Source organism: Myodes glareolus, chromosome 22 (assembly GCF_982192425.1).
Source record: "Myodes glareolus chromosome 22, mMyoGla1.1, whole genome shotgun sequence".
NCBI classification, from domain to species: domain Eukaryota; kingdom Metazoa; phylum Chordata; class Mammalia; order Rodentia; family Cricetidae; genus Myodes; species Myodes glareolus.
In genome coordinates, this window is record NC_142047.1 from 13,617,066 (window position 1) to 13,644,774 (window position 27,709).

Sequence of the window (27,709 nt, forward strand, 5' to 3'; positions counted from 1 at the left end):
CAGCAGCTAAGAACACTGACTACTCTTCCAGAGGTCTGGAGTTCATTTCCCAGCAGCAACATGCCCTCTTCTTGCATAAAGACATACATGCAGATAAAGCACTCATGTACATAAAATAAACCTTTTTAAAAAGATACCTTCTTAAAAACTTACATTCTGCAATCATACAAACATATATTTAGGAAAAACGGACATACAGACACTTATCAAATGCAAACACACTTAAAAAAAAATTACAAACCCAACATGTACAACTCCAAAACCCAAGGATGCTCTATGGTGCACAGTTCCCACTTAACACACAGATACACACTCCTCCCAGCAGCTGGCACACAGGTGCATGAGAGCCATGCACACCCCCTTCTCCAGCGCTTTTCCCCCACCTGGTTCTCCATCTAGAGTCGAGTCAATTCTGTGAAAACAGATTGCCAGATCTTGTATAAGTGCACCCCAGAAACCAGTACCGTGTTGCTTTATGTGTTTCTTTTTGAGGTAGGAATTCTGCCATGGCTGTCCTAGAACTCATTCTGCAGACCAATTCTCCTGCCTCTGTCTCCTCAGTGCTGGGATTAAAGGTGTGGGCCACCATGCCCAGCTTCTCAGAGTGTATGTTTAATAAATGTCTATTGGGCAGGTGTGGTGGTGCACACCTTTAACCCTAGCACTTGGGAGACAGAAGCAGGCAGATTTCTGTGAATTTAAGGTCTACAGAGCAAGTTCCAGGACAGCCAAAGTTACATAGAACCTTGTCTCAAAAAAAGCAAAACAAATAAACAAATATCTTGAATTAATGAACAGAATGCTAAAGGACACGGATTACAATAACTGGAGAAAGGTACAGCAGTCTATACCAGCCAGCATGCACATGAAACCACGTACTCAAGAGACATTCTCTCATACAACACAGAAGAGAGACAGAGACACAGGGTTACCCACACATCACACACACGCACGCACCCAAGTCAGTCAGACAGACAGGATCTTAAATCCCGAGTTTAACACAAGGCAAGCTTGTTAATATAAATGCACCAGTCCCAAGAGCACGTGTTTTGTGGCTGTGGCGGGTGGGACTTTGGAAAGCCCCGCCCCTGAAGCAAACCGCACCCCTTACAGTTGCCGCTGTTCACTGGCCTTGTTCTGTGGTTCTGAGGTGTCTTCACAGCCCCTATACGCCAGCCCGCTAAAGGTGAGTGGCAGGGAGTAGGTAGGGAGGTGGGAAATCTTGTCTCCCATACCCTTGCCTTCCTCTGTCCAGAAGCTTGTAGTACCTAGGGGCAGAACCCCAGCCCTGCCAGAATCGAGCTCATACTAAAGGTCCAGACCAGGGCGGAAGCTCCTAAGCCGATTGTGGATCCAGAGAAGGTGACCGTGAAAGTAGTGAGGAGGGCAGGGCTGGAGAGAGAGAGGAAATCTTGGGTGGAAGAGCTGAGGTGATCCTGCTCCTCTGAAGGAAGTTAGTAGCAGAGGGCAAACAGGGTGAGAGATTGTTTGCATGTGTGGTTTAAGCTGGGGGTGGTGCGTGGGCCAGAAAGAATGTGTGTGCTGGGAGGGGCTCTTCCCTGAAACTCCCCCTAGGGTTCTGAGAGCCTGGCCTTTGCCTGGCCTCCTCTAGTATTGCCCATTCTCTGTTCTTCCTGGCACTCATCTCTGGTGTCCGCTCACCAGCGCCGAGCTGAACCTCCAGGACAGTCACACCTCACCCTTCCATACCAGCTGGCTCTTGTCTCAGGTGGACATGGCCCACAAAGGCCACTTTCAACCCAGCAGCCTGGACTGGGCCCTGCGACTGATCCTGGCATGGATCTTCTTGGTGGCCTGTGGAGGGAGTCACCCCCTGCAAGTTATGTTCTGGGGACACCCTGGGCTGCCAGCCAGTGTGCGCACAACCCAGCTGCACCTAGCAGGTGAGCATCTTATGTAAATCCTAACCCAGAGAAACCCCACTCTGAGCTTCCTTATAAGAGGGTAGTGACGAGGGTGGGCAGCCAGGGTTAGTGATAATACCAGTCTCTGGGTATCAGGCTGCTTGGTTCCAATTTCAAATCCACACTTTGGTGCTGTGACCTTGAGCCAGTCAGTTGACCGGGGTAGAGAGAGAGGTTCTGTGATGCCCACCTGTAATCCCAGCACGCAGAAGGTGGATGTAGGAGGATTAGGGTTTCAAGGCCAGCTACATAGGGAGTTGGAAGGCCAGGCTGAACCACATGAAACTCTATCTCAAAATAAATGCATAGGGCTGACGAGAGGGCTCAGTGGGTAGAAATGACTGCCAAAAGCTCAACAACCTGAGTTAGGTTCCTGGAACTCATATGGTGAAGAGAGAATCAACTCCTGCAACTTGCCCTGACCTCCATACACACACGCGATGGTACATGACTACACATACAACAAATACAATTCTAAAAATTAGTATAAATAATGCTGAAGATATAACTCAATGATAGAATGTATGCCTAACATGGGTAGTGCCCTAGATCCAATCCCCAGTATATAAGAACATGGAGAAATCACAGAGCTAACATGCAGGTGTTGTGGAAATGAAGTGCATACAAAGAAACACAGACATAACCCATTATGAGTGATACACGGTTCTGCTTGAAGTCACATTTCTCAGAAAAATGTCTCCAATAATGGGAGTTGAACCTGGTGCCTTTTACACACTCGGCAAGCTTTATACCACTAGGCCATCCCTAGCCCTATTTGTTCTTATTCTCACCCAGGATCTAAGTTCCCTCTGCTCCAGCCTCCAAGTGTCTGGGATTGCAGATCCATGCCGTTTCACTCAACTCAAGAGAAATCTTTTTAAGGTTCTTCTCTTTGGGATGGCTGATAAAATTCCTGTTGTCAGGGCACCCTCAGTCCTCGGTTCCACAGCCTTACCCGAGGATCCAAGATCCTGGTTCACAGACATCACCAGAACCTTGCTGTGCCTCAGAGATAGACAGGCCAGAGGCATCAAGCCCAGGAATCCCCCTAGAGAGCTGCGGTGTGCCAAGCCCAGAGTGAGTACTGCACCCACTAGCCTGTCCATCTGCTCTTCGCCCTATTTGTCCGCACCTGGGCTCAGACTTCATTTCCCCTGAGGACTGTGCCCTGCCTGTTCTGTCTCTCCCACGTCCAGATGTGAATTCTTCTTGGGACGCCTCCAACGTACCCTCCGCAATCGCTTCCACCCGCCGCTGCTTGGAGTGCACCAAGAGCAGCCTCTCTGCCCGGAGCTCTGCCAGACTTGGTAAGGGAGGCGGGGACAGGGGCGTGCCCTACAGTATGGGCAGGGCGGAGGGCCTTAGCCCCTACAGAGCAAGGGTCGGTCTATGAGAAGAGATCTAGTGTGTACCCGAGGTAAAAGGGTAGATCCAGGTAGATGCCACGGTAAAAGAGAATGAACTAGCATTTAAGGCAGCGTGAAACCATGGCTCTGGACGGCCAGGAAGTTTCAAAAGATTCAAGTTTTTGACCCTTAGAGGAGCTAAAAGAGGAATGCAAGGAGCAGCTCACAAACAGGTTCTCTGGGCTGGAGAGATGGCTCAGCCGTTAAGAGTGCTTACTACTTTTTCAGAGGACCTGGGTTCAGTTCCCAATACTTATGTCAGGCTCACAGTTGCTTATAATTCCAGCTCCAGGGTATCTGACGTCCTCTTTGGAATCCCCCTGGCACCAGCACTAGTGTGTACACACATAATTTAAAAGTAATTTTAAGTTGGGTGATGGTGGCACATGCCTTAAGTTCCAGCACTCAGGAAGCAGAGGCAGGAGGATCTCTGAGTTCCAGGCCAGCCTGGTCTACAGAGTTAATTCCAGGACAGTCAGGGCTACACAGAGAAACCCTAACTTAAAAATTAAGTTAAATACTTTTTAAAAGGTGAAGGGAATGGATAGTGTGGTGGTACTGGTGGCCTCTAATACCAGTACTTGGGAAAGTGGGTCAGGAATTCAAGGTCATCCTGAGACACCAAACAGCTTCTAGACTAACTTCAGGGCCTGTCTAGGAATAAATGAATCAGCCTGGGATATGGACCCTGCAAAGGCTGGGTTGGTCTTTTGAAGGGATGGAGCCTGAGGGTGAGGCTGTTGGTCAGAGAGCAGGACAAACTGGCTCCAAAACCCTAACCCATTTTCCCTTCTCATATACTCAGGTTCACTACCTGCAAGGCAGATTTCACCTGTGGTCCGACTTGGCTGCAGCCCTCTGGGAAGAGGGGCTGTGAGGCCAGCTGCCGCACCTATGGGCAGGTGAGGACCAAAGCGAGGGGTTGGGTGGGATTCATACTGTGGTCTGAAGAACCGACATGCTCCAACACCTGAGGTCTTTTACTTTGAGTTAGGGACTTTCTACGTAGCTCTTGCTATCCTGAAACTCACTACTTAGACCAGGCTGCCTGTTGCTCTAGTACTCTCAATCCCTTTAAAAGTGTGGGTTACCACAGCTGGATCATCTTTAAAGACTTACTTTTATTCTGTGTATGAGTGTTTTGCCTGCCTGCATGTGTACTACCTATGTGCCTGGAGGAACTCCTTACACAATGTGGAGTCCCTAGAATTGCAATTACGGTTGTAAACTACCACGTGGGTGCTGGAAATCTAACCTGGGATCTCTGTAAGAGCAGCCAATTCTCTTACTGGCTGAACCATCTCTCTAGTCTAAAGGGCCATAGGCTCATGCTCCACTCTCCCACCGTTCCAGCCTCAGTGTGGGACGTGTGCATGGTGCCCAGGAGCCCACTGACGCCAGACTCTCCTTCCATGCTACTGTCTTTGCTCTGGGTTCTCAGCAGGCCCAAGAAATCTGTTATCCCTCCCCTGGCCCTGCCAGAGACTGACCAGTCCCTCAAAGGAACACCATTGCTCAGATCACACCCTGGACCAGAAGACCTGTCCCAGCAACGCAGGCTCCACCTTCTTTAACCCTGACCCCACCCTTTCTCCTAGACCTTCGCCAATGCTGAAGACCTGTGCCGCACAGTTCTGGGCCACACACTACGGGTGGCAGCTCCAGGTTCACGCCACTGTCTCAATGTCTCCACCTCCTCCCCACGTGCCCGCCGCTCTCGCACCTGGATCTTGAATGCTGCAGGCAGCGGCAGCGGTAGCGGCAGCGGAGACAGCCCTGAGTAGATGTTTGGCTTCCCTGGGTCAGGAGCCAAATAGAGTCACATTCCTCTCCTCTCCCTCCCAAACCACGCCACGCCCTGGGGCTGCCTAGACAGATTTTTTTTTTTTCTACCCACTATCCTAGAAATGGCTCACCTCTCACTTATTTGCTCTCTTTCCCAGAATAAAGTTACTGCCTAGACCACGTTATACGATGTGGTTGCTGCTTGGAGTAGTTGGGAAGCTGCAAAAAAATGATAATCTCATAGGGGAGGAGGAAGAGGGGGAGAGGAAAGGAAAGGAAAGAGAGACCAGGAAAATGGCCCAGCAGGCCAACTGATGACCTATGCTCTATCCCCAGAACTCACACAGTAGCAAAAGAACCAATTCTTGCCGGGCGGTGGTGGCACATGCCTTTAATCCCAGCACTCGGGAGACAGAGGCAGGCGGATCTCTGTGAGTTCGATACCAGCCTGGTCTACAAGAGCTAGTTCCAGGACAGGCTCCAAAGCTACAGAGAAACCCTGTCTCAAAAAAACGAAAAGAAAAAGAAAAATTTTTTTTTGCAAGTTGTCCTCTGACCTCCACATTTGTTCCTTTCCCCCAAATAAACAAACTATTTCTGGCTTTGAGTCAGGATCTCATGTAGCCTTGCCTGACCTGAACTTACACGGAGGTGTGTCTGCCTCTGACTCCCAAATGCTGGGATTAAAGGTGTGCGCCACTACAACGGCACTGACTCTCCTGCCCACCGCTCCTTCTACAGCAGAGGACCTGATTCCCAATACCCACAAGGTGGCTCCAAACCATCTCTAACTCCAGTTGGAGGTGATTTGGTGCCCTCTTCTGACTTCATTGAGTATTGCATGGATGTGGTGCAGAGACATATCTGCATGCAACACACACACACACATACACGCACAGATATGTATATCTTCCCCCTACCCCTCAGAGAGAGCTGGCTGTCCTGGATCTCACTCTATAGACCAGGCTGGCCTCAAACTCACAGAGATCCACCTGCTTCTGTCTCCCAAGTGCTGGGATTAAAGGCATGCGTCGCCACTGCCTAGCAACACCTTTATTTCCATCTCTCGGGAGAAAACACAAAGGCAGACTTCTGTGAGTTTAAGGCCAGTCTGGTTTACAAATTGAGTTCTAGGACAGTCTGGGCTACATAGAGAAATCCTGTCTTGAAAAACAAGACAAAAATCTAAAACGGGGCCAAGCATGGTAGCACACACCTTTACTCACAAGCACTCCAGAGGCAAAAGCAGATGAATCCTGTTGAGTTCAAGGACAGCCTTATTGCTGGGTGGTGGAGCACACCTTTAATCCCAACACTTGGGAGGCAGAGGCAGGTGGATCTCGGTGAGCTCAAGGCCAGCCTGGTCTACTTAGTGAGTTCCTGCAAACTAGGGCTACACAGTGACACATTGCTTTAAAAAAAAATTTATCAAACTGTACCAACCTAGAAACACCTATTCTGTTTGAGGAGTCAGCTGCCAGCCACGGGCATACTCCTGCCAGACCTCAGCCACAAAGCACAGCGTTTACTCTCTGTGAACAGCTTTCATTCCTAGGGGTAGGTACACACATTCACTCCTAGAGGCTGCTGGCTGCCTCCAGGCCTCGCTCCTGGAAGTATCTGTGGGGGAGCTGTGGGCGGCAGGTCTGAGGTCCCTGGCTGAGGAAGTAGGATGTGATCCTTCCTGGTCGCTCAGGATCTTCCTCAGCGGCCGAGTCCTCCCTGTGGGGAAAAGGAATGACACTGGCCACTTCCCAAGAAACTGAGTGAACAAACATGGCCTCCCTCCCTCTTCTGCCCCCTCAGCACGCTCAGGACACGAACCACGTGACACTTTCTGCCTCCTTTTCCAGGATGGCCTGTGCTGTGCTCCAGCTGAACCGAACAAACTGGGGGAAGCCAAAGACGGGGTCCACGTGTTTCCTCAACCAGGCTTTCGTCTTGGGATCTAGGGAGAGAGAAATAATGGTGATTGCACCAGAGTGGCAGGTGACAGTCACGTGACACCTTCGTCCTCAGCTTCTTTGTTGTTGTTGTTAAGACAGAATTTCACTCTGTAGATCACTGACTGGTCACCCGCCTGCCTCTGCCTCCAGAATGTTGGGATTAAGGACGCATGTCTTTGGTTTTTTTGAGTACAAAGACACCCCCTCTATCTTAAGTTCCTATCTGTCCCATGTCCTTTGCATAGGCAGGTATAGTCTGTCTCCAACCCCCATTCTGTGTCTCATCAGTGCTTAAGAAGTTTTGGGAGTATTTCTGAGACAACTCCCTAAAACACAAGGATAACAGTCATCAAACTGATTTTTTTTGTCTGGGACAAGGTCTTGCTATGCTGCCCACGTTAGCCCCAAACTTGTGATCCTCCTGCTCCTGTTTCAAGGATAAGAAAGTACTACTGTGTCTAGCTTAACCTTTTCTTTCTTAAGAATTTTGTTGTGGGGTGGAACTCAAGGCCTTGTCCACGATGAGCACATATTCTGCCACTGAGGTATACACCAGCCTTAAGTCGCTGAATCCTCGCAGCAGCCCATGTCCGCGCTTGTGTTTGGGGAGTGGGTGTGCAAGTATTCCTGTCCATAACGGAGGAGACTGTGAGTCTCATAATGGAAAGAGTATGAAATGAATCTGTGGCCCAACGCCTTCCATTTGCTTTTGTTTGCTTGCTTTGGTTCTTCAGGACAGGGTTTCTCTATGTAGCCCAGGCTGACTGCAAACTCACACAGATCCACCTGCCTCTGCCTCCCGAGTGCTGGGATCAAAGATGTATACCACCACCCAATTTTATTTTCCTTTTTTTTAATCTTCCAGTTTTTAAATATTTATTTTTGGTTTTTCAGACAGGGTTTCTCTTTGTAGTCCTGGCTGTTCTGGAACTTACTCTATAGACCAGGGTGGCCTCAAACTCACAGAGATCAGCCTGTCTCTGCTTCCTGAGTGCTGATATTAAAGGCATGTGCCACCACTGCCAGGCTTAATGTTTATTTTAAAGTGTATGTATGTGTGTCTCTGTGTGTATGAATGCATGTACCCTTGGAGGCCACTGGCTTCCCTAAAGCTGAAGTTACAGACAGTTATGAGCTGCCCAATGTGGGTGCTGGGAACTGAACTCTGGTCCTCAGCAAGAGCAGTCAAGTACTCTTAGCTACTGAACCACCTCTCCAGACCTCATTTTGATTTCTGAAAATATTTCCTTTTATTTTACATATGTGCACCATGTGTTTTGCAGGCATCAGACATGCACATGGCACACAGATATACATGCTGGCAAACCACCCATACATATAAAATAGAATTTTGTTTTGCCTTTTGAGACAGGGTCTTCATATAGCCCTAGCTGTTGTGAAGCTTACTATGTAGAGCAGAATGGCCTCAAACCCAGAGATCCTCCTGCTTATGCCTCCAGAGTATTATAAAAGAGTTTTTAAAACGTAATGAAAAGAAGCCCCTCAGTTCACCATTGGGATAGCCTGAGCCATAGTCAGAGTCCAGATCCTGCAAACTCTCCACAAACTGCCAGTTCTTCACAGCCTGGTCTCGAGCCACCTGCAGGCAAGGCAGGAAGTAGTTTAGTGTCTCCTTCCTCATGGGAGTCTTGCCTGTCCCTACACAGGGGAGATGCTGGGAATGGGCCTTGGCCGGCAGGATGCTAACCTTGGCAAAGATGCTGGCAGCACTGACCACAGGGAACAGGGAATCTGCTTTGGCCTTGACTGTCACCTCTATCCCTGGAAAGCGTTGTTGCAGCCGAGCCTGGTACGTCTCTGGCATTCCTACAGTGTCCACAAATACCTGCCATGGTGACAGAAACACAGAAAAGAAATGGAATCACCTAACCAACAGCAGAAAAGACAACTGTAAAGCACGCAGTCTCCTACTCTACTGAGGACCAAACTCAATTCCTAGCACTAAGCTGCCAGCCCAGTGTTGTTTCATCTTATGGTGTACAAGTGTTCTGTCTGCATGTATGTCTGTGCATGCGCTTGCCTTGTACGGATGTTTTGTCTGCATGTGTGTCTGTGCATGCGTTTGCCTGGTGATTGCAGAGGCCAGAAGAGGTCAGGTCAGATGCCCTGGAACTGGAGTCACAGACAATTGTGAGCTCCCATTGAGGTGCTGGAAATTGAACATGGAGCCCCTAGAAGAACAGACAGTGTTCTCTAACTGCTGAGCCCCCTGGGTTTTAATTACTATAAAATGTGGGGGCCATGGAAACAGCTTAGCAGGTACAGGTGCTTGCGCTCTGTCTGGATCTTAGTTAGAGACTCAGTCCCCCAAGACAAGAGAAAGCTGACTCTGAGTTACCCTGACTCCCCATGCATGCCTTGACATGTATGTGTCAGTGCTCACGCATATACTGCACACCAATGTTTTGGGGTACCTGCCTCAGATTAAAGGTAGGTGTCTCCATATGTGGCATAATACATATTTAAAATATTTTTATTTTATACATATGAGTATTTTGTCTACATGTATGTTTATGTATCATTTGTATGCTTGATGCCTACAGAGGCCAGGAGAGGGCGTCAGATCCCTTGGAGGTGTAGTTAGTTTTAGCCACTGAGAAAGTTAAAGAACTGAACACAGACCTGGAAGAGCAACAAGTGCTCTTAGCTGTTCAGCCATCTTTCCAACCCAGTTTTTTTTCCTTTTCAAGGGAGGTTTCGCTGTAGCTTTGGAGCCTGTCCTGGAACTCACTCTGTAGACTAGGTTGACCTTGAACTCAGAGATCTGTCTGCCTCTGCCTCCCAAATGTTGGGATTAAAGGTGTGCACCACCACTGCTAGGCCAGCCACACAATTTTTTAAAAAAATTATTTATCAGGGTTAAGGATAGTTCAATCATAAGACTGCCTCTTACTACACGGGCAGCTCTTTCCGCCCCACCTACAGCACTGTTTAAAACATTGGTCTCAATCTTCCTTTAACACAGCTACTCATGTAAAAAAAACCATAAAATTATTTTGTTGCTACTTCCTAACTATAATTTTGCTGTTATGAACTGTAATGTAGATATCTGATATGCAGGATATCTGATAAACGATCCCTCAAAGGGGTTGCAACCCACAGGTTGAGAACTACTGACCTAAAACAAGATATGCTTTCCCTAAGCATGCGACAGGCTTGGGCACTTAGTGCGCACCGTTATTCTAGGGGCTGAGGACGAGGCAGCAAACACCCTGCATTAGAATTCTTGCATTTGGGCTGGGGATATGGCTCGGCAGGCAGAGTGTTTGCCTAGAACGCTCAAAGCCTCCGTTCCGTCCCCAGGTCCACATCCCTAGCTTTGGTGGCATAGGCCTGTCCTCCCAGCTCTTGGAAGACGGAAGTAGAGATCAGAAGCTCAAGGGCTAACTGCATATGGAGCTGGAGGACATGCTGAGCTACACGATAGCCCTCAAAAACAAAAAGGGTTAGAAAGATGGCTCAGGAGTCAAGAGCACTTGCTGTTCTCAGAGGACCTGGCTTCACTTCCAACACCCACACGGTGGCTCAAAACTATTTGTAACTCTAATTGCAGGAGATCTGATACCTTCTTCTGACATCCAATGGGCACCATAATGCATGTGATATACATACATACATACATGCAAACAGCCATACACATAATCTTTTAAGTTCATTAAATAAAAAAACAAAACAAAACCCTACATTTCACTGAGACTGTCAGCTTTGCAAAAAGCAGGGCAAAGGGGGCCACCTAAAAGTGGGCTCACTGAGAAAACTGGATGGGATGGATTCCCAGGTGTAGGGTGGACCCTGGCATAGGACAGAAGCCAGAACAAGTAGAACTGTGGAATCACTCTGGACCACTGGAGACTTAGGATAGGGAGGTTGGGGCATATATTTAGGGCAGGAATAATCAAAATAAAATCTGGTTCTAATGCTGAATTTGCCAACTAAACTTTTCCTAAAGGAAATCTTATTCACTTTTTGTAGTATGTGTGTGCACATACACACAGGCCAGGCTGTGGAAGTCAGAAGACACTGAAGAAGCCAGTTCCCCCTCATGAGGATTGAACTCAGATTGCCAGAGGTTCTTATGCACTGAACCACCTTGATGTAGGAGAGTAGGCGCAGGTGCTTGAGCATGCTCGGCACAGCTCTACTGCTCACCTGCAAAGCTGACCCTCGTTTCCCTTCCATCCACTGTGTGTATGCACGTGTGCCTCAGCGCGCCAGGTGAAGGGTGCATGAACATTCAGGAGGAAGCCGGAAGTCACAGTCAGGGCTTTTCCTCATTGCTCTTCAAAAGCCACCATATAGCCAGGCCCCAAGGTGGGTGGCGTGTACCTTTAGACCCAGCCCTTGGGAGGCAGAGGCAGGTAAACCTCTGAGTTCAAGGCCAGCCAAACCCTTTCTCAGAAACAAAACTAAACCAACAACAACAACAAAAATAAACAAAAAGAAGAAAACCCATCTCTGTGAGTTCAAGGCCAGCCTGGTCTACAAGAGCTAGTTCCAGGACAGGCTCCAAAGGTACAGAGAAACCTGTCTCAAAAAAAACAAAAAACCAGGCTGGAGAGATGGCTCAGCGGTTAAGAGCACTGACTGCTCTTCCCGAGGACCCAGGTTCAATTCCCAGCACCTACATGTTGGCTCACAACTGTCTGTAATTCCAGTTCCAGAGGAGCCAGAACCCATGGCAAAACACCAATGCACATAAAATAAAAAAATGTATGCCTGGAACTGGAGTTAGAATGTTTGTGTCTGAGTCACCCTGTGGTCCTGGGACTCCAACCCAGGTCCTCTGGAATAGCTGCCACAACTCTCATCTCTCTAGCCCTCTGTTTGTTTGTTTGTTTTTGTTTTGTTTTGTTTTGTTTGAGACAGGGTTTCTCTGTGTAGCCTTAGATATGCTGGAACTCAGTCTGTAGACCAGGCTGGTCTCAAACTCACAGACATCCACTTGACTCTGCCTCTCAAGTGCTGGGACTAAAGGTGCACACCACCACCCCAACTGTTACTGTAGCCTGGCTCTAGGGTGACTTTTGAAGAACAACTGAGGAAAATCCCCGACTGTGACCTCTGGCTTCCACCTGAATGAACATGTACGTTTTTATTTATTTATTTGTTTGCCTAATTTATTTATTTATTTTGACACAAGGTCTCTCACTAGACCTGGAGCTCCCCAATTCACCTAGACTGGCTAGCCAGCAAGACCCCAAGATCTGCCTTCATCCCGGTTAAGTGTATCGGGATGACAGGTTTATGTCACTGTGCCTGACTTTACACTGGGGGCTATGGATCCAAAGAAAGGTTTTAGACAGGGTCTCACTATGGGTGGATGTCCTGGAACTCAGAGATCAGCCTGCCTCTGCCTCCTGAGTGCCACCATGGCTTTTCACACTCATGCCTCTGCAACAGGCATGTACCAACTAAGCCATGGAGGGTCTTCATGTATGCCCGAAAGTCACAATTCTCCTCCTCCACTATGTCCAGCTTTATGATTTAAAACAAACAAACAAAACAAAACATGGTTCCAGGTGGTACAGGCTGACACCAACTCACTCTGGAGCTAAGGGTGGCTGGCCTTAAAATCTTGATCCTCCTGCCTCCACTTCCTAAGTGCTACAACTCTGATTTCAAGCAATGCTGGGATGGAAGCCGGGACTTCAAGCATGCTAGGCAAACAACCTACCAGCTGAACTCCATCCCCAGCTTCAATTTTTTAAAGCCCCTTTCACCAGAAGGCCACCAAAAGGCTGTGACCCAACAGCTCACCTGGGTGACATTCACACCCTGATCCAGCGCATACTGTATCAGCCCCGCAGCTGTATCATGGGACAGGGAGTTGAGGTTGTACTTGACCCTGTGGTAAGGGACAGAGCTTAGCCAACACCATCCCAGATGCAGAACCCAGCCAACCTGTGTTGGTTGCTCTTCCCCCACCCACGCAGGGGCCCCTTACCGCCCAAGCATGCTGGTAGAGATCAGGTTTGGAGACAGAATGTCCAAAGCCCATCCCACAAAGTCTCCATCCTCCTCCATTTTCGCAAAGAGCCTCTCCCGCTCGTTCTCTGTCAAGGTCTTTGAATCTGAGAAGTTAAAGAAAAAGGGGGGTGGGGAGCAGCTCGCTGGGTCTTTCAGTTCCGCTTCCCCCCTCCATCTCACCTGCCCCCTGCACATACCCCAAAACCCCGAATGTAGACATTCAACACAGGCTCACCTGCCACTTTCAGGCCTTCAAGATCTGTCAGGCGGGACAGCGGGCAGTAACAGATGGCATAGACCATGGGTCCTTGGGAGGGAAGTCAGATTTCTGAGAGCGGGGTACCAACCAGTGAACACCTAAAAGTCGCCTACCTTGTTTCATCACCACCACGGCCCAAGGACATCCCACTATCACTCCTGGTCGATCTCCACTCCCACGTCCCTGCAATCTACACCCCTTTCACAACGCGCCTCCCAGCCTGCGGCCCTGGGGGCGCACCAAGCACCGGGCCCCGGCCCGCTTCATCCACGCCCAGGACGCACGGCTCCTTGAGGCACACGGCAGGTACAGGAGAGCTCAGGCGACAGCGGCCCGTATTGTCCCTTTCCAGCTCGCTGAGATCCATGCCGCCTCAGCGACAGCCAAAAGCTGCAGAAAACAAGACTGCAGGCGCAGCTCCCAGCGCGCGTTTTCCGCAAGTCCAGTTGCCGCTCTCGATGCCGACCAATCGACGTGCAGGGCCCGCCCCCGACGCACCCGTCGGCGTGGTCGTTGGCGCGCGCGACGCTGTCGCCGCCGCTGTACTCTCTTCTGGGAATTGTAGTCCCCAAGAGCTACCACTAAGGGCGCGGTTTGTAGTCGGGGCTGGGCGGGGTCACTTTGCAAGCTCCGCCCCGTTGCTGCTGGAACCAGGCCCTCAGTGACTGATGTAAAGAGAAATAAAGAGGAAATTAAGATGCAGTTTAGTTGACTGTTTTTTTGCGGTTTTTTGTTTGTTTGAGACAGTTTCTTATGAAGCCCAGGTTGCCTCCCCTGAAGTCACAACGTGGCCTAGGATGACCTTCTACTCATAATGCCTCCTGTCTACCTTCAGGATGATGTACCAGCCCACACTCAGTGGACTTTTCTTGAGACTTAATAGACCAAATATAAGCCAGGCGGTGATGGTGCACGCCTTTAATTCCAGCACTCAGGAGGTAGAGGCAGGTGGATCTTTGGGTTTGAGGCCAGCCTGGTCTGCAGAGCGAGTTCCAGGACAGCCATGGCTACACAGAGAAACCTTGTCTGAAAGAAGAACAAGCCTAACAAAATGACAAAAGATCAAATATTGCACTCTCGGAGTCTTGGTCTCACGTCTCTCACCTGACGTTCAGGTTTGTGCTAGACATCTGACTGTCTCTCCACGTGCACTTTTGTTGTTGTTGTTGTTGTTGTTGTTGTTTTTGCCTGGCTGACCTAGAACTCGCTACATAAATTGGCCTTGAACTCACAGAGATACACCTGCCCCTGCCTCTCCAGCGCCAACACACTCCACATTCTCCACATAGTCTATGCGCCTAGTACTAGGTGTCCCAGATTTAACAGGGCTCAGGCCTTCTGACTCCGATTTCCCAAACCCCCGTGTTAATAGCTCTCAAGGCCCCTGCTGCCTCCAGGACCTGTCCCATGATACCATCTCATGGAAGTAAAGCCTTCTCTACCACTATTATAGATTCCAGGCCCCGGCAGATTCCCATTTAAGGTTTGCACACACCATGCAGGCTTCTTTCTCCCTTCTTTCCCCCACCCATCCTCCCTTCTCCTGCTCTTCCCTAATTTAGGGAACCCTACATCTCCCAGACCTCTCTGCTAATTCAATCACACTCCTCTACTGTTCCCTTCCTCAGTGGGACACAAGTCCTTTTGTGTGGAATCTTGTTTCTCATCAAAGTCAAGGTCCATCCTCTGAGTTCCAGTTCATCTATCACGTGCCTCTCTTCAACCCTTCCCTTTTCTGCTTTTTTTGTTTGTTTGTTTGTTTTGTTTTTGTTTTATTTTTGTTTTGTTTTTTTGAAACAGGGTTTCTCTGTAGCTTTGGAGCCTGTCCGGGAACTAGCTGGAAAGATCCGCCTGCCTCTGCCTCCCGAGTGCTGGGATTAAAGGAGTGCGCCACCACTGCCTGGCTCTGCTTTGTTTTGAAGACAAGGTTTCCTGTAGCCTTAAATGGCCTGCCCTTGCTATCTACATAGCCCAGGTTGATCTTGGAACTCTTGATCCTACTGCTTCTGTCTTGGGCACCAACAAGGTTCGCCTCCACCAACATTTCCCACCTTCCCCCTGGCTATTAGAAAGACTCCTGTGTCCAAAGTCAGCTGCCTGCTCCCCCCACCAGCCTAAAGTCTCAGACTTTGGGTCCAAGTGCTCATCTCATGCCAGCCCGTACCTCACTTCTCTCCCCGCCTACTCCTGGGTCCTCTGGATCCTCCCTGGCTTCTCTGCGCCTCCCCAGCTGCTCACCTCTGCTCAGATCCTCCAGTCGCAGTCCATCGGTTTGCAAGATGAACAATCCCGTTGTCGGCAGGGCCTCAACTGTATCAGGTTCTCCCGGTCCATGAACACAGGGACCGGCGCTGTGCCCTGCACCTGACGGCTGCGCTCCTGTTTGCCCAGATCGCAGAAACACCGCCACTCTCCCCACGGGCCTAGGACGGAATCTTCCACTACTGGAGAAGGAGGGTGGACTTGAAAACCCAGGTGGGAAAATTAACCCCCTTACAGGTGACTTGTCCGGGGAGGGACAGAGATAAGGAACCTAAGGACAGCTGGCGTTCGAAGACTACGCTGCCTCTGTGTAGTGGTGAGCTAGGAGAGCAAGCCACCTGTCAGGCTGACACCCCGTGAACTGCCCACAGCTGCAAACCAATACCTCCAATCTGTGCCAGCCTGCTCAGCTGGGAGTCGGGACTCTCTGTCCTCCTTCACACCTGACAACCAAAGTTGACTCTTGTCCTAAGGGACTTAATCGGGCTACGCAGCAGGCCCACTGCCACCTGACAGGCAGGGCTAACAGAGGGTGATCTATATGACACACTGAGCCTATTTCAATCCCCTGCTGCTGCCAGCCTGTGCTAACTTGTAGCAACAAAGTAGTTTTTATGCTCAGGAGCTGCTACGCCTTTTTTTTTTTTTTTTTCCAGTGTTGTGCTAAAGATAAAGGTAAGATTTAATCCAGGGCTCACACACTCTGGTCAAGTGTTCTACCACCCGACCTACACTTTTTTTTTTAATATTTATTTATTTATTATGTATACAATGTTCTCTCTGCGTGTACGCCCACAGGCCAGAAGAGGACACCAGATCCCCTTACAGATGGTTGTGAGCCACCATGTGGTTGCTGGGAATTGAACTCAGGACCTTTGGAAGAGCAGGCAATGCTCTTAACCTCTGAGCCATCTCTCCAGCCCCCAAACTTTTTTTTTTCCGATTATTAATCAGCACATTGATCACATTTACCATCGATTCAGCACAATTATCATAGATTTATCATGACTATCGACAGCGCAGGCAGGATTCTAACCCACGACGGTTGGCACCAGGGCGACCCCTGGCACCGGCACACAGCGTTAAGCTGCTCTACCTCTCTGAGCCCCTGCTCGAGCTGGTGCGACCTACACTTTTACAGGACTCTTTTTCCTTCCTTCCTTCCTTCCTTCCTTCCTTCCTTCCTTCCTTTCTTCCTCCCTCCCTCCCTTTTTTCCTCCCTCCCTCCCTCCTTTCCTTCCTTCCTTTCTTGCCAGAGTCTCATGTACTCCAAGTTGGCCTCCAATTCCTTTGGTAGCCAGAGATGACTCTGAACTTCAGATCCCCTGACTTCAGTTCCGAAAAGTTAGGATTGCTATAGGGTAGTGGATTCTGCAGTGCTGGGGAAGGAACAGGACTTCATGCTGGCTGGCTGGGCCAAGGGCTCCTCCATCTGAGCTACCAGTACAACATCAAGTCTTATCACAACTCCTTATTGATACTTGTGTGTGGAGATGAACTCAGCCTGGTGCCTCATACCCTTCCTCGACAGATCTTTGCCAAACAATCCCAGCTTTTCCCATCCTCCCCTGAGGCCTTTTGGCCTTTGCATTTGTTCCCGTCTTCTGGGACACTGCTGCCCAATCTCTGTAATTTTGACCCTGCTAGTCATTCCGGCTGTATGGGTTGCTACCATCCTCACCACACCTTGGCTGACATCTCAGGCTGACTGGGCCAGTTTCCATCTCTGTCCCTACCCTTCCTAGCGCTGTGTTTATAGGTTGTTTATTGTCTCCTGGTGCCCTGCTCCTGACAGGCAGTGTCTGTTACATTTATCAGACCACCAAGGAAGCTGCCGGGTAAAATTTTCAATATAGTGAAATGAAACAAAAACAACCACAGATGAGAAACCAACACACTCAGAGAAAAGCGGCCAGTCCCAGAGGGCAGGCCTGTGCTGAGCTGGGCAGAGTCGGCACAGGAGGGTCTGTGTGTAGCCAGCTGGCTAAGTGAGGCTTCTGGGGGTACCTTTTGAAACTGTCACTCCCGCCACCTTCAAGTTTACCCTTTTTTCGCTGCAGCTTCAGCAGCTCCCAGGTATCACCTGCGCCCTGCTGGCCAAAATACTGGTAGTCCGGGTCTATCTGAGTAGAGGACACCAGCCCCAGAAGTACTAGAGGTGGCAGCAGTAGAGCCAGCCGGCTCCGGGCCATGCCCGGACTCCAACCGACCCCAACGCGCCCCTGCGGCTCGGGACCGCGCGGAGCCCACAGCACAGACAATCCCGGCATCCGCAAGGGCACACCCCACCCATCTCCCTGTGCAAGCGCGTGAACCGGTCCTCGCGCTTCCCCTCTGCAGGCGCAGTGGATTCGACCGCGGAGCTGTCCCGCCCACCTCCCCCTGCCCTGCTTCGTGTGGTTTGGGCCGCGCATAAAAAGCTCTAGGGCCTAGGGCTCACTTGGTTCTGAGATCTCTGTTTTCTGTGTCCTGTCGTGTCTGGTCGTCCGCGTGTCCGGATCTTGCCCACGCAGGTATGGAAACCCAGAGTGCACACGAATAGGAGGAGCCCCATTGGTGTGGTTTTGGGTCTATTACGACCTCCTTGCTGGCGGTCTTTGTTTTCCGTGCTCTATGGTGGCCGCCTTTGTCCTTGCAGGGATGGGGGTGGTGGGATGGGGGTTGGGGGCAGACTCAAGGCTGGAGCCCTGGCTTGCAGGCCGTAGCGCCGAGCTCACGGGCTCACCATCCCGTTCTGAAACCAAGGGCTCACGGCCCTTCCCCCGTGCTTGGGCTGACTCAGGTGGCAGCGGTGACCCCATCACTTGGGCCCTGTTTGGGGGGGGGGGGGGACGGGTCTCCTGAGTCCTTGCAGACCTTGTTCTGCAACAAGGGAGGTTGAATATGAGTGCTGCTGTTTCCACATCTCGCACTCAGTGTCTGGACTCAGCCCCAAGAGTGACCTTGGGAAAGCCAGACAAAGGGTCTTTTGCGTTGTGGGTCTCTGCTTGCAGTCATGGCATCCGGCAACGCACGTATCGGAAAGCCGGCCCCTGATTTCACGGCCACCGCGGTGGTGGATGGCGCCTTCAAGGAAGTCAAGCTTTCGGACTACAGAGGTGAAGCTGCCCGGAGGGAACCCAGGTGGGGATAGGGTAATATGAAAGGGACTTGAACTAACTTTTCTTCCGTTCTCCTCTTCCCTTAGGGAAGTACGTGGTCCTCTTTTTCTACCCGCTGGACTTCACTTTCGTGTGCCCCACGGAGATCATCGCTTTTAGCAACCACGCTGAGGACTTTCGAAAGCTGGGTTGCGAGGTGCTCGGAGTGTCTGTGGACTCTCAGTTCACCCACCTGGCGTGGTATGGGTCTGCGAGGGGAGCGGGTGCAGAGATGTAGGAAAGCCCAAACTATGGGGATAAACTGTCTTCCACCTTCATCTTCTAAAGAATGGAAACAATTACACCCAAGCCCTTACAATGATGACGGTAATTAGCGTTTGGCACCTAGTTGGAAGGTGGAGGAAACTGCAGAGGCTTCGTGGCTTAGTTCTCAGGAGACAAACTGCTTTGCCCTATTTCATGAAATGGGAAACTAGTTCTCAAGAGGATGGGTTGATAGATGAGAGCTGGATGATGGTGGGAACTCCCCTCCCTCCCTTCCTCCCTTTTTTCAAAACTAGGAGTCAGTCCAAGGTCTCATTGCTGCAAAGCAAGTGCCCTCCCACTGAGCTCTACCCCTGCTGTTGGGCAATGGGAACTCTGATGTGGTGTCTCTACTGCAAGTTACGGGAGCCCACAGTGAAGCTACTTGGAGATGAAGCTTTATCTGGGGCCATCTCTTCCCAGCTATGCTGCCTACACCAGGGTGGGGTGGGTGGAGCTCCCCAGCCATTTTTAAATCCTTTATCTCTTGCTGCCAGTACCCTCACTCAGCCCTTATCACACTGGAGGCCCATGGGGGAGAATTCTGCTGTGCTGGACATCCTACGGTTCCAACCCTGACTCTCTCACCCACAGGATCAACACTCCACGGAAGGAGGGAGGCTTGGGCCCCCTGAACATCCCCCTGCTTGCTGATGTGACTAGAAGCTTGTCCCAGAACTATGGCGTGTTAAAAACTGACGAGGGCATTGCCTACAGGTACAGCAGGGACCTCAGCCCAGCTCCAGGATCCCCATCTCAAAGCTAAAGGGACCACTGTGGCTAATGGGGTGTGTGCGCGTTTCCTTCCCTGGCCCTGGCAGTGGGGGGCTCCAATCTCCTCACTGTAGGCCCTCATGTCTTCAGGGGCCTCTTTATCATCGATGCCAAAGGTGTCCTGCGTCAGATCACAGTCAATGACCTCCCGGTGGGACGCTCCGTAGATGAGGCTCTTCGCCTAGTCCAGGCCTTTCAGTACACAGATGAGCACGGGGAAGGTGAGTGAGTGTCCGCAAATGGGGAGGCCCTTCTCACCTTGCCCAGCTTGCAGACATGAGCCTTCTGCCCTAACAGCTTTGTGGGGTGGATGTCAAAGCCCCAAACAAGGGCTGAAGAGATGGCTGGAACACTGGCTGCTTTCCCAGAGGGCGAGGGCTGGATTCTCAGCACCCACATGGTAGCTCATAAGCATCTATAATTCCAGTCTCAGGGGATCTGACACTTTCTTCTGTCCCCCTTCTGTAGCAACACAAACATGTACACAGGCAAAACAAACACTAGGTTTTTTTTTTTTTTAAGCCCCATACAAAATTCAGTTCTCTGCCTGCGGGGAGTGTCTAGGATGGGGTGGCGATTCGTATACATAGTAGACAAAGCTGAGGAGCTGGGAGCTGGCTGGAGGTATTTGATCTAGGTGTGCTGGGTTGTACCTGCCATCCCCATACTTGGAAGACTGAGGCAGAAGGAAGTCTGAGGCAGGATTAAAGCTAGCCCATGGTATATAATGAGACCTTTTCTTAAACAACCAAAACAAAAAGGTAAAAAAATAAGCACTGACAGGCTTGCCTACAGGATTTCAAGCTGGGAATTTGACTTGGTCGAGTGCTTGCCTGGCGTTCAAAAAGCCCTGAGTTCAGTCCCTGACAGGATAAAGCTGGGTGTGTGGTGGATGCTGGTAATCCCAGCACTCAGGAAGCCCAGGGAGAAAGGTCAGGTTGAGGGTCATCTTCAGCTACTGAGTTAATTCAAGGCCAGCCCAAACTCCTTGAGAACCTACCTCAAAAAAAAAAAAAAAAAAAAAAAAGGTATTTGAAAAGTGTCCCAAGTTAATCTTAGTTGGGTTAGAGTAAGCCCTTCCATACACACGTGTGTGTGTGTGTATGAGAAAAGGTCTCAGTATGTATTGCTGTTGGCCTGGAGCTAGCTGTGTAGATCAGCACAGACATTCTCTTGTTAGTGATCAAAGCTTCAAACATACTAGACAGTGCTCTTCCACTGAGCTATAGCGGCAGTCCAATCAGGACCTCATATGGAAGGGACTGCTGACCATAGGTACAAAGTTTGGGGAAGTTAAGGCTGATTGAGTGAGAGAGTTGAAGGGGAGGAGCGTGGAGACAGGCCTATAATCTCAGCGCTTGGCAGGTGAAGCAGGGGGCCAGCATGGGCTACAGACTGAGACAGTTTTAAAATCAAAAGGCTCAGTGTGGTGATACAGTCCAGACACTGGGGCAGCAGAGGAGGAGATTCGCTGCATGTTTGAGGCCAGCCTGATCTGTGGAGAGAGTTGAAGAAGACAGCTACACCTAGATGTAGAGCCCTTGCCTGGCTTACAAAAGGCCCAGGGCTTAAACGCCAGTACTTCAGCAAGTAAAATAAAAAGAATTTGCAGCTTAGTGTGGTGATACACCTCTGTGATTCCAGCAGTCAGGCTGAGATAGGGCTGTCATGGGGTCTAGGCCAAAAATAAATAAATAGATAAATAGATTAATTAATTAATTAATTAATTAATTAAAAATATGCAGGACAAACAGAACATAGAAAAGTGTTGCTCAGGAAACCGTCTCACTTGCAATTTGGAACCCTGGCCCTTAGCTCCCAGACTCTTCATGCGGCCTAGGCTCTTGCGTGGCCTTCTTATTCCTGACCTTGGTGCTGGTGCTGAGCCTCACGTGTTCATCCTTGTGTGTTTTTCTAGTCTGTCCTGCTGGCTGGAAGCCCGGCAGTGACACCATCAAGCCCAATGTGGATGACAGCAAGGAATACTTCTCCAAACACAACTAAGATGGCTAAACATCAGTGATCCTGAGTTCTTGAATCTCGCCCCACGTGGATGTCCCGTGCTGGCCCAGAAAAGACTAGATCCCCCTCCCACGTTCTGTGTGGGGGCTGGAGGCTGGGCCAAGGTTTTCTCATTCCCCACCCGGAATCTGGTGAATAGTGACCCCCTGCCCTGAACCTACCCAGCTGGGCACCGGTCTATAGAAAACCAATAAAGTATTAGGGACAGTGGAAGACTGTTTTGGTGTACTCTCTAGCTTTTGACTCCAACCCAATTGTTAAACTCTGGCCTGTACAAGTGGCTCTGCAATTACTCCTCTTCACCACAAGGTGGAGGCATTACCACATTCACTGCTCGGTACTCCATTACCCCGTGACCTGAGAGTGGAGAGACTTAGTGAGATCGGTATTTTTTTTTTAAATATTTATTTATTTATTTATTATGTATACAATATTCTGTCTGTGTGTATGCCTGCAGGCCAGAAGAGGGCACCAGACCCAATTTCAGATCTGAGATCAGTATTTAAAAACAAACAAAACAACCGGATCGGGCAGTGGTGGTGCACCTCCTTTAATCCTAGCACTCGGGAAGCAGAGGCAGATCTCTGTGAGCTCGAGACCAGCCTGTTCTACAAGAGCTAGTTCCAGGACAGGCTCCAAAGCTTACAGAGAAACCCTGCCTCAAAAAACCAAAAAAGAAAACACCAATAACAGGACCGGAGAGGAGATGGTTTAGCCGTTAAGAGCGCTTCTTGCTCTAAACAGCCAAAACAGGTGGGCAGCTTACTTCTAGATCCTGTCTCTGTAGACCAGTGCCCGCATCTTGCCATCAGCCGTAAAGTGCTATTTAACAACTGGGATCGTCACTGGGTCTCCTCATTGGATGGGAATAAAATCAGATCATCACGTGAATTCCAGTAGGTGAAGTCCAGGCTCAGTCCCATTTCCATGTAATATTTTGGGCAAGCGAGTGAGACCAAGGTCCTGAGAGAGCCAACAGTGGGAGTCGCTGGGTAGAGCATTTGCTTCCTGAGGTCGACGGCTGAGGAGGGTGAGGAGGGTTAGATCGGAGATGGGTGTTTCAGAGGTTCCATTCAGCTGTGTGCACTTAAACAGCTTTGCCATTCTGAGTTCCACTTTCATTCCTCAGAACAAAGACGATCTGGTTGTTTGTTTCTATTTGTGTTTTGACACAAGAGTCATCAAACTATAGTTCCTTCAGCCTGAGCTGAAATTTTACCCTTACACCTTTGTGCCTTCAACATCTCACTCTGGAAGTCATTCATAGCTCCCCCCCCCCCACACTTTGGTACTGTTTTTCCCTTTTTCCATTAAAGGGATGGAATCCAGGGCCTCTCGAAGGACATGTGCACACTCTACCATAGAGCCCCATACTCAGCTATTCCCTGGAATCTAATGTCTCCCCAAAGCTCCTGCTTGGGTCTCCTTTGAGTTCATCCACCCTACTGTGATTCCTCCCATTTCATGTGCCTTCTTCAGGTTTGTTTGGGCCACAGTATGCGCATCCCTGTCCCAAGCTTTGCTCGGGCCCTGCACTGCCAAATCTGTTGCAGGGCTAACAGTGCATTACATTCATAGATCAGCCTGCCTCCCCTGCCCCAGCAGACACACTTTGAGCTGATCCTCCTCTTCCTAACTCTCATCGCCATTTTTCAAATCATGTTTGCCCTCACTTTTATTTCATTGGTTTTTCGAGACAGGGATTTTTTGGGGGTAGCCCTTGGCTGTCTTGGAACTAGTTCTGTAAAAGTGGTTTTTGCTTAGAAGAGTGCAGTGCCTGTGGAGGCCAGAAGAGGGCATTGCATCCCCTGGAGCTTGTTATAGGGGTTCGTGAGCCGCCTAAGATGGGTGCAGTGCATGCTATGGAATAGCAGTGGTTCATGCCTTTAACTGCTGAGCCATTTCCTCAGCCCGTCTTTTTTCTTCTTTTAAAAAGTGTCTGTGTCTGTGTGTGCGCGCTCGCGTACTCATTTGTGCTGAAGGTATGTGAAGGTGAGTGCTTCTTCCTCCAGGGCCCAGGGATCAAACTCAAGTACTCAGGATTGGGGGCAAGCATCTTTACCCGCTGAGCCATTTAATCTCATCTACCCCTTATCTCCTCTCTCTCTCTCTCTCTCTCTCTCTCTCTCTCTCTCTCTCTCTCTCTCTCTCTTCTTTTTCCTATCTATAGTGTGATCCAAGCTGTCTCTGAGGTTTTGTTTGGTTGGGGTCAGGGTTTTGTTGTTGTGTTGTTTTTGAGGGGATGGGAGGTGAGGCAGGGTTTCTCTGTGTAGCCCTGGCTGTCCTGTCCTGGAGTACACTCTGTAGACCAAGCTAGCCACGAACTCAGAGATCCGCCTTACTATGTAGACTGACTTAAAGCCCATCCACTTTAGTACTTAACTATTCCTCGGCTCCACCCGAATACTATGGTTTTCCTCTTTGCACTGAGGTCTTCCAGCTTCAAGGCCAGCGAGATCCCACCAGCAACTAGCAGCTTTGACTTCAGCTGCTGGGGAGCGGGCCCAGCATAAAGGCTGCGGCAGCGCCCAGCGGCCCAAACAACTGCCCCGACAGGACCAGACCTGGCAGTCGCCAGCTTCTGGCCTGGCACACGGGAGGGGACACTGGCAGGCGGGCGCCGCCCTTCCTGGCGGGAGTTGCCCCGACGGCGTCTGCCACACCGAAGCTGCAGCTGGGCTCCACCAGGGTCAGAGCCGACGGAGGGGGCGTGGGCGCGGCGAGACTCCGGCGCCAGCCTGTTGAGAGCCGCTCGGGTGGCTCCCTATGCCCAGGAGAGCGTAGCCCTCCCGCCGCGGGCGCCCTGGACCCGGGCCTGGGGCTTTCCGCGCCCAGAGGGCCGCCTGCCCGGGAAAATCCCGGCCCCCTTCCCGGCGCCGAGGCCCTGCCCGGCAGAGCTGGGGGAGGGGATTCCCGGAATCTGCCCGGAGACCGCGCTGGCGTCACTGAGCAGAATAGGCCCATATATGGGCAGCGCTTCCGGCGCGTCAGCGGGGAAAGCCCCGGCGCTGGGCGGCTGGGCGGGGCGCGGCGTACACATCCCGCGTTTTGTCCAGGGCGGCTTCTTCCCTGCCACTGCCTGCCTGCCCTGCGTCGGTGCCAGCGCAGGGGATGGAGGTCTGGATGCTTGTACTGGGCCCTAGGATATCTGAGAGGAGCGAGCTCCAAAAGCAACGGCTGGGGGCAGCCCGTTCTCCCGCCACCCGCCCGGCTTGGAAGAAAGAAGACCACAGAAATTAATAAAGACAATTTTTTTTTACTTAAATAGATTCAATAAAAAGTCAAACACACACACAAACACATCTTAAAATAGACTCTTAGACACGAAGTGCGTGTTTCTTCTCCACAGTACTGTGCAGAGGGGGAGGGTAGGGGGCGGAGGTCCCTCCCTAGTGTCCCGGCAGGCTGAGTACCAGGCGGCGGGGCCAGCTCCGCCGCGATAGCCCCCTTCTCCCTCCCTGTTAAATACACAAATATATTATATTCAATATGAATTCGGTCTCTTCCCAGAAAAAAAAAAAAGACATACAAAATACGCTGACAGTGGGGGGCCATGTAAACGTCGAGGTGGAGGGACTGGGCGCAGGCGGGCGAGCCCGAGTCCAGTGTGTGCGCGGTGCCCCAGGCCTCCGGGCGGATGCCCATCGCCTGCCCCCCTCACCCCAGCGGGGGGCGGGCGTCCAGCCTTCCGGGCTGGGGGTGTCCGTGTGGAGCTAGGGAGGCGCTCAGAAGGCGTGTCCTTTGACCCCTAGCAGTAGCTGGCAGCCGTTGCTGACGTGGGTCATGACCTTCTGCTTGAGCTGGGCCACTTGCTCCCGTAGGAGGCCCGCAGTACTCGACAGCCCCGCGTTCTCAGCCTTCAGAGTCTTCACCTTGTCCTCCAGGCGCGCGATGCGCTCCAGCTTCCGCTTCCGGCACTTGGTAGCCGCCAGCCTGTTCCGCAGCCGCTTTCGCTCCACTTTGATGCGCTCCTGGTCTTCCATGTTGATGGGGGACACCGGCGGCGTGGCGTCGCGGCTGCGTGCCTCTGGGACGGTCTGCGGTTCCTCTTTAAAGGCCGCGGCGCCGCGACCCAAGCCCAGCTGCGCCGGGTGGCCGCCCGCAAAAGGTGGTGCATGTGGGAGGTAGCTGATGGTGGCCGTCGGGTACGAGCTCCCAGTCCCGACAGCGGCCCCGGCGCCTCCAGAGGATGCAGAGGCTGGGGAATAACTGCTGAGGTTGGTGTAGACGGGAGGCGGCTCCGGACCAGCGTAGACGCCCCCTGGCCCAGCCTGGGGACCCCCGCTGGCGCCCAGGGACACGTTGGGGGGCGTCACGTGGTTCATCTTGTGCAGGTCGTCCAGGGCTTTGACAAAGCCGTCCGCGAAGCCCTCCTGCTCCTCGGTGACGCCGCCCCCTGTACCTCCACCGCTGCCACCCCCACGGGGGTAAAAGTACTGTCCCGGAGGCGTGGGCGTCGTCGTGATCACGCCGTTGCTGTTGGGGACGATCAAACGCTCCAGTTCGGTGGAGGCGAGCTTCAGAGACGCGCCTGTGTCTGATCCCTGACCCGAAAAGTAGCTGCCTGCCCCACTGCCCTCTGGGCCCGGGCCGCGCGCTCCAGGGCCCTTGAGACCCCGATAGGGATCCGTCAGGTTGAGCGCCAAGGTGGGTTTCAGGAGTTTGTAGTCGTGTAGAGACAGACTGCTAGGGGTTCGACCGTATCCCGCCGCTGCGTATGAGTCGTCGTGATAGAAAGGCTGTTCCATTTTCGTGCACATCCGGGCGGTCTGGGAAAGGTCCCCCTGAAGGGCCGCCCCGGGCCTCGCTGCGGCGAGCGGCGAGCTGTCCTCGGCAGCGGCGGGACCCGGTGTACGGTCGCGCGTCCTCGGGAACTGGAGACGGTCGGCAGCGGCCAGTTGGAAGCCGTGCGTAAAAGCGTTGCCGGGTTTTCGGACCTCGTCTCTCCCTCCGTGGTGTGCCCGCTCCCTCGGCGTCGCTTTCTTCAGTTCCCCGCTCCTCGCAGGATCCAAAACTGGCCCGGCCACCCTCAAGGTCCCCACCGCGCTGCCCCAGCCCCAAGCTTTTATACTGAGTTTGTCAGCTACGGAAGTGCGCTCTGATTGGCCGACGCGGGAGCCGGGCCCCCGCGGCCCCCTCCTAGAGCGTGGGGAAGGGGAGGAGGCGGCTCGCGTCACTGTCAGGAAGCGCGTGTCCTTGTAAACAGCGGCCACGAGCCTGGTGGCTCTGCGCGGCTGCAGGGGGGAGGGGCTGTAGGGATGGAGACACTCCAGCCAAGGGATGTTGAGGGGCTGAGGCACACAGCGGTTAGGACTGCGGGAGTACACCTAGTTGAATATGAGAGCTTGGTGCGCAGCAAGTGGGGAAGGGGGGCCTCGGATACACCCGGTAGAGTCTCGAGGGACCCAGAGTACCCGTAGCTTGAGAACTGACAATACACTAGAAGACCCCAGCAAGCAGGGAAGGGACAAATCGGAAGGAATTTGTCAACATTTAACCCAGGGATTAACTGGAGGTCCCAGGTACAAAAGGCTTGAAGGACTGGAATTGTCACAGGTGGGAGGAAGGAGTAAGGAAGCGGGGCTCAGGTACCTATTGTGCAAGAAATGAGTAGGGAGGGGTTCTAGAGGCCATAGATGAGTCTGAAGATTCTCCTATAAGTGGAAATGGGAGAGCATTGTCCTGCATACACTGAGGTAATAGAAGAGGTGAAGGATGGGAACATGTCTACCAAAGGTTGAGGCTACTGTGGCCACTTGCACAATTCTGATGGCGAGTTAGATGGGTCAGGGCACGACTTCCGAGCTGTAAGGGCGATGACAGTAGGGTATCTGAGATCTGCCTGAGCAGATGACTCGGGGGATCCCAGAGACAAGGGACTTGTACGAATAGGGCTGTGCCTCGTGGGTGGTCCCTAGGCACCTGCATAGCTTGGACC

General features: G+C 51.6%; 5 protein-coding genes across 6 annotated transcripts; 2 read left to right on the top strand and 3 right to left on the bottom strand.

Moving 5' to 3' along the window:
* Window positions 1-1,095: 1,095 nt before the first annotated feature.
* Rtbdn (retbindin) lies at window positions 1,096-5,301 on the top strand. Its single transcript, XM_048434723.3, has 6 exons — window positions 1,096-1,186; window positions 1,666-1,904; window positions 2,849-3,002; window positions 3,122-3,232; window positions 4,137-4,233; window positions 4,930-5,301. The coding sequence occupies exons 2-6, from the start codon at window positions 1,736-1,738 to the stop codon at window positions 5,113-5,115; spliced, it is 717 nt and encodes a 238-aa protein (XP_048290680.2). The 5' UTR covers window positions 1,096-1,186; window positions 1,666-1,735; the 3' UTR covers window positions 5,116-5,301.
* Window positions 5,302-6,319: 1,018 nt separating this feature from the next.
* Window positions 6,320-13,789, bottom strand: Rnaseh2a (ribonuclease H2 subunit A). 2 transcript variants are annotated; one of them, XM_048434691.3, is made up of 8 exons: window positions 13,550-13,789; window positions 13,286-13,357; window positions 13,028-13,154; window positions 12,841-12,928; window positions 8,771-8,908; window positions 8,575-8,662; window positions 6,941-7,064; window positions 6,320-6,838 (listed from the first exon to the last, which is right to left on the bottom strand). In XM_048434691.3, exons 1-8 carry the CDS (start codon window positions 13,674-13,676, stop codon window positions 6,694-6,696), a joined length of 909 nt encoding a protein of 302 aa, XP_048290648.1. In that variant the 5' UTR covers window positions 13,677-13,789; the 3' UTR covers window positions 6,320-6,693. The 2 variants fall into 2 exon arrangements, with proteins under 2 accessions (XP_048290648.1, XP_048290649.1); XM_048434692.3 differs by having other exon boundaries at window positions 6,525-6,838; window positions 13,594-13,733.
* A 19-nt stretch (window positions 13,790-13,808) lies between these two features.
* Window positions 13,809-17,820, bottom strand: Thsd8 (thrombospondin type 1 domain containing 8). Its single transcript, XM_048434694.3, has 3 exons — window positions 17,616-17,820; window positions 15,548-15,753; window positions 13,809-13,974 (listed from the first exon to the last, which is right to left on the bottom strand). Exons 1-2 carry the CDS (start codon window positions 17,761-17,763, stop codon window positions 15,554-15,556), a joined length of 348 nt encoding a protein of 115 aa, XP_048290651.2. The 5' UTR covers window positions 17,764-17,820; the 3' UTR covers window positions 13,809-13,974; window positions 15,548-15,553.
* A 109-nt stretch (window positions 17,821-17,929) lies between these two features.
* On the top strand, window positions 17,930-21,984 carry Prdx2 (peroxiredoxin 2). The gene is made up of 6 exons (XM_048434693.2): window positions 17,930-18,084; window positions 18,565-18,669; window positions 18,759-18,912; window positions 19,570-19,692; window positions 19,840-19,970; window positions 21,668-21,984. The coding sequence occupies exons 2-6, from the start codon at window positions 18,567-18,569 to the stop codon at window positions 21,751-21,753; spliced, it is 597 nt and encodes a 198-aa protein (XP_048290650.1). The 5' UTR covers window positions 17,930-18,084; window positions 18,565-18,566; the 3' UTR covers window positions 21,754-21,984.
* A 3,023-nt stretch (window positions 21,985-25,007) lies between these two features.
* Window positions 25,008-26,837, bottom strand: Junb (JunB proto-oncogene, AP-1 transcription factor subunit). The gene has a single exon (XM_048434690.3). The coding sequence runs from the start codon at window positions 26,529-26,531 to the stop codon at window positions 25,497-25,499; it is 1,035 nt and encodes a 344-aa protein (XP_048290647.1). The 5' UTR covers window positions 26,532-26,837; the 3' UTR covers window positions 25,008-25,496.
* Window positions 26,838-27,709: the final 872 nt, after the last annotated feature.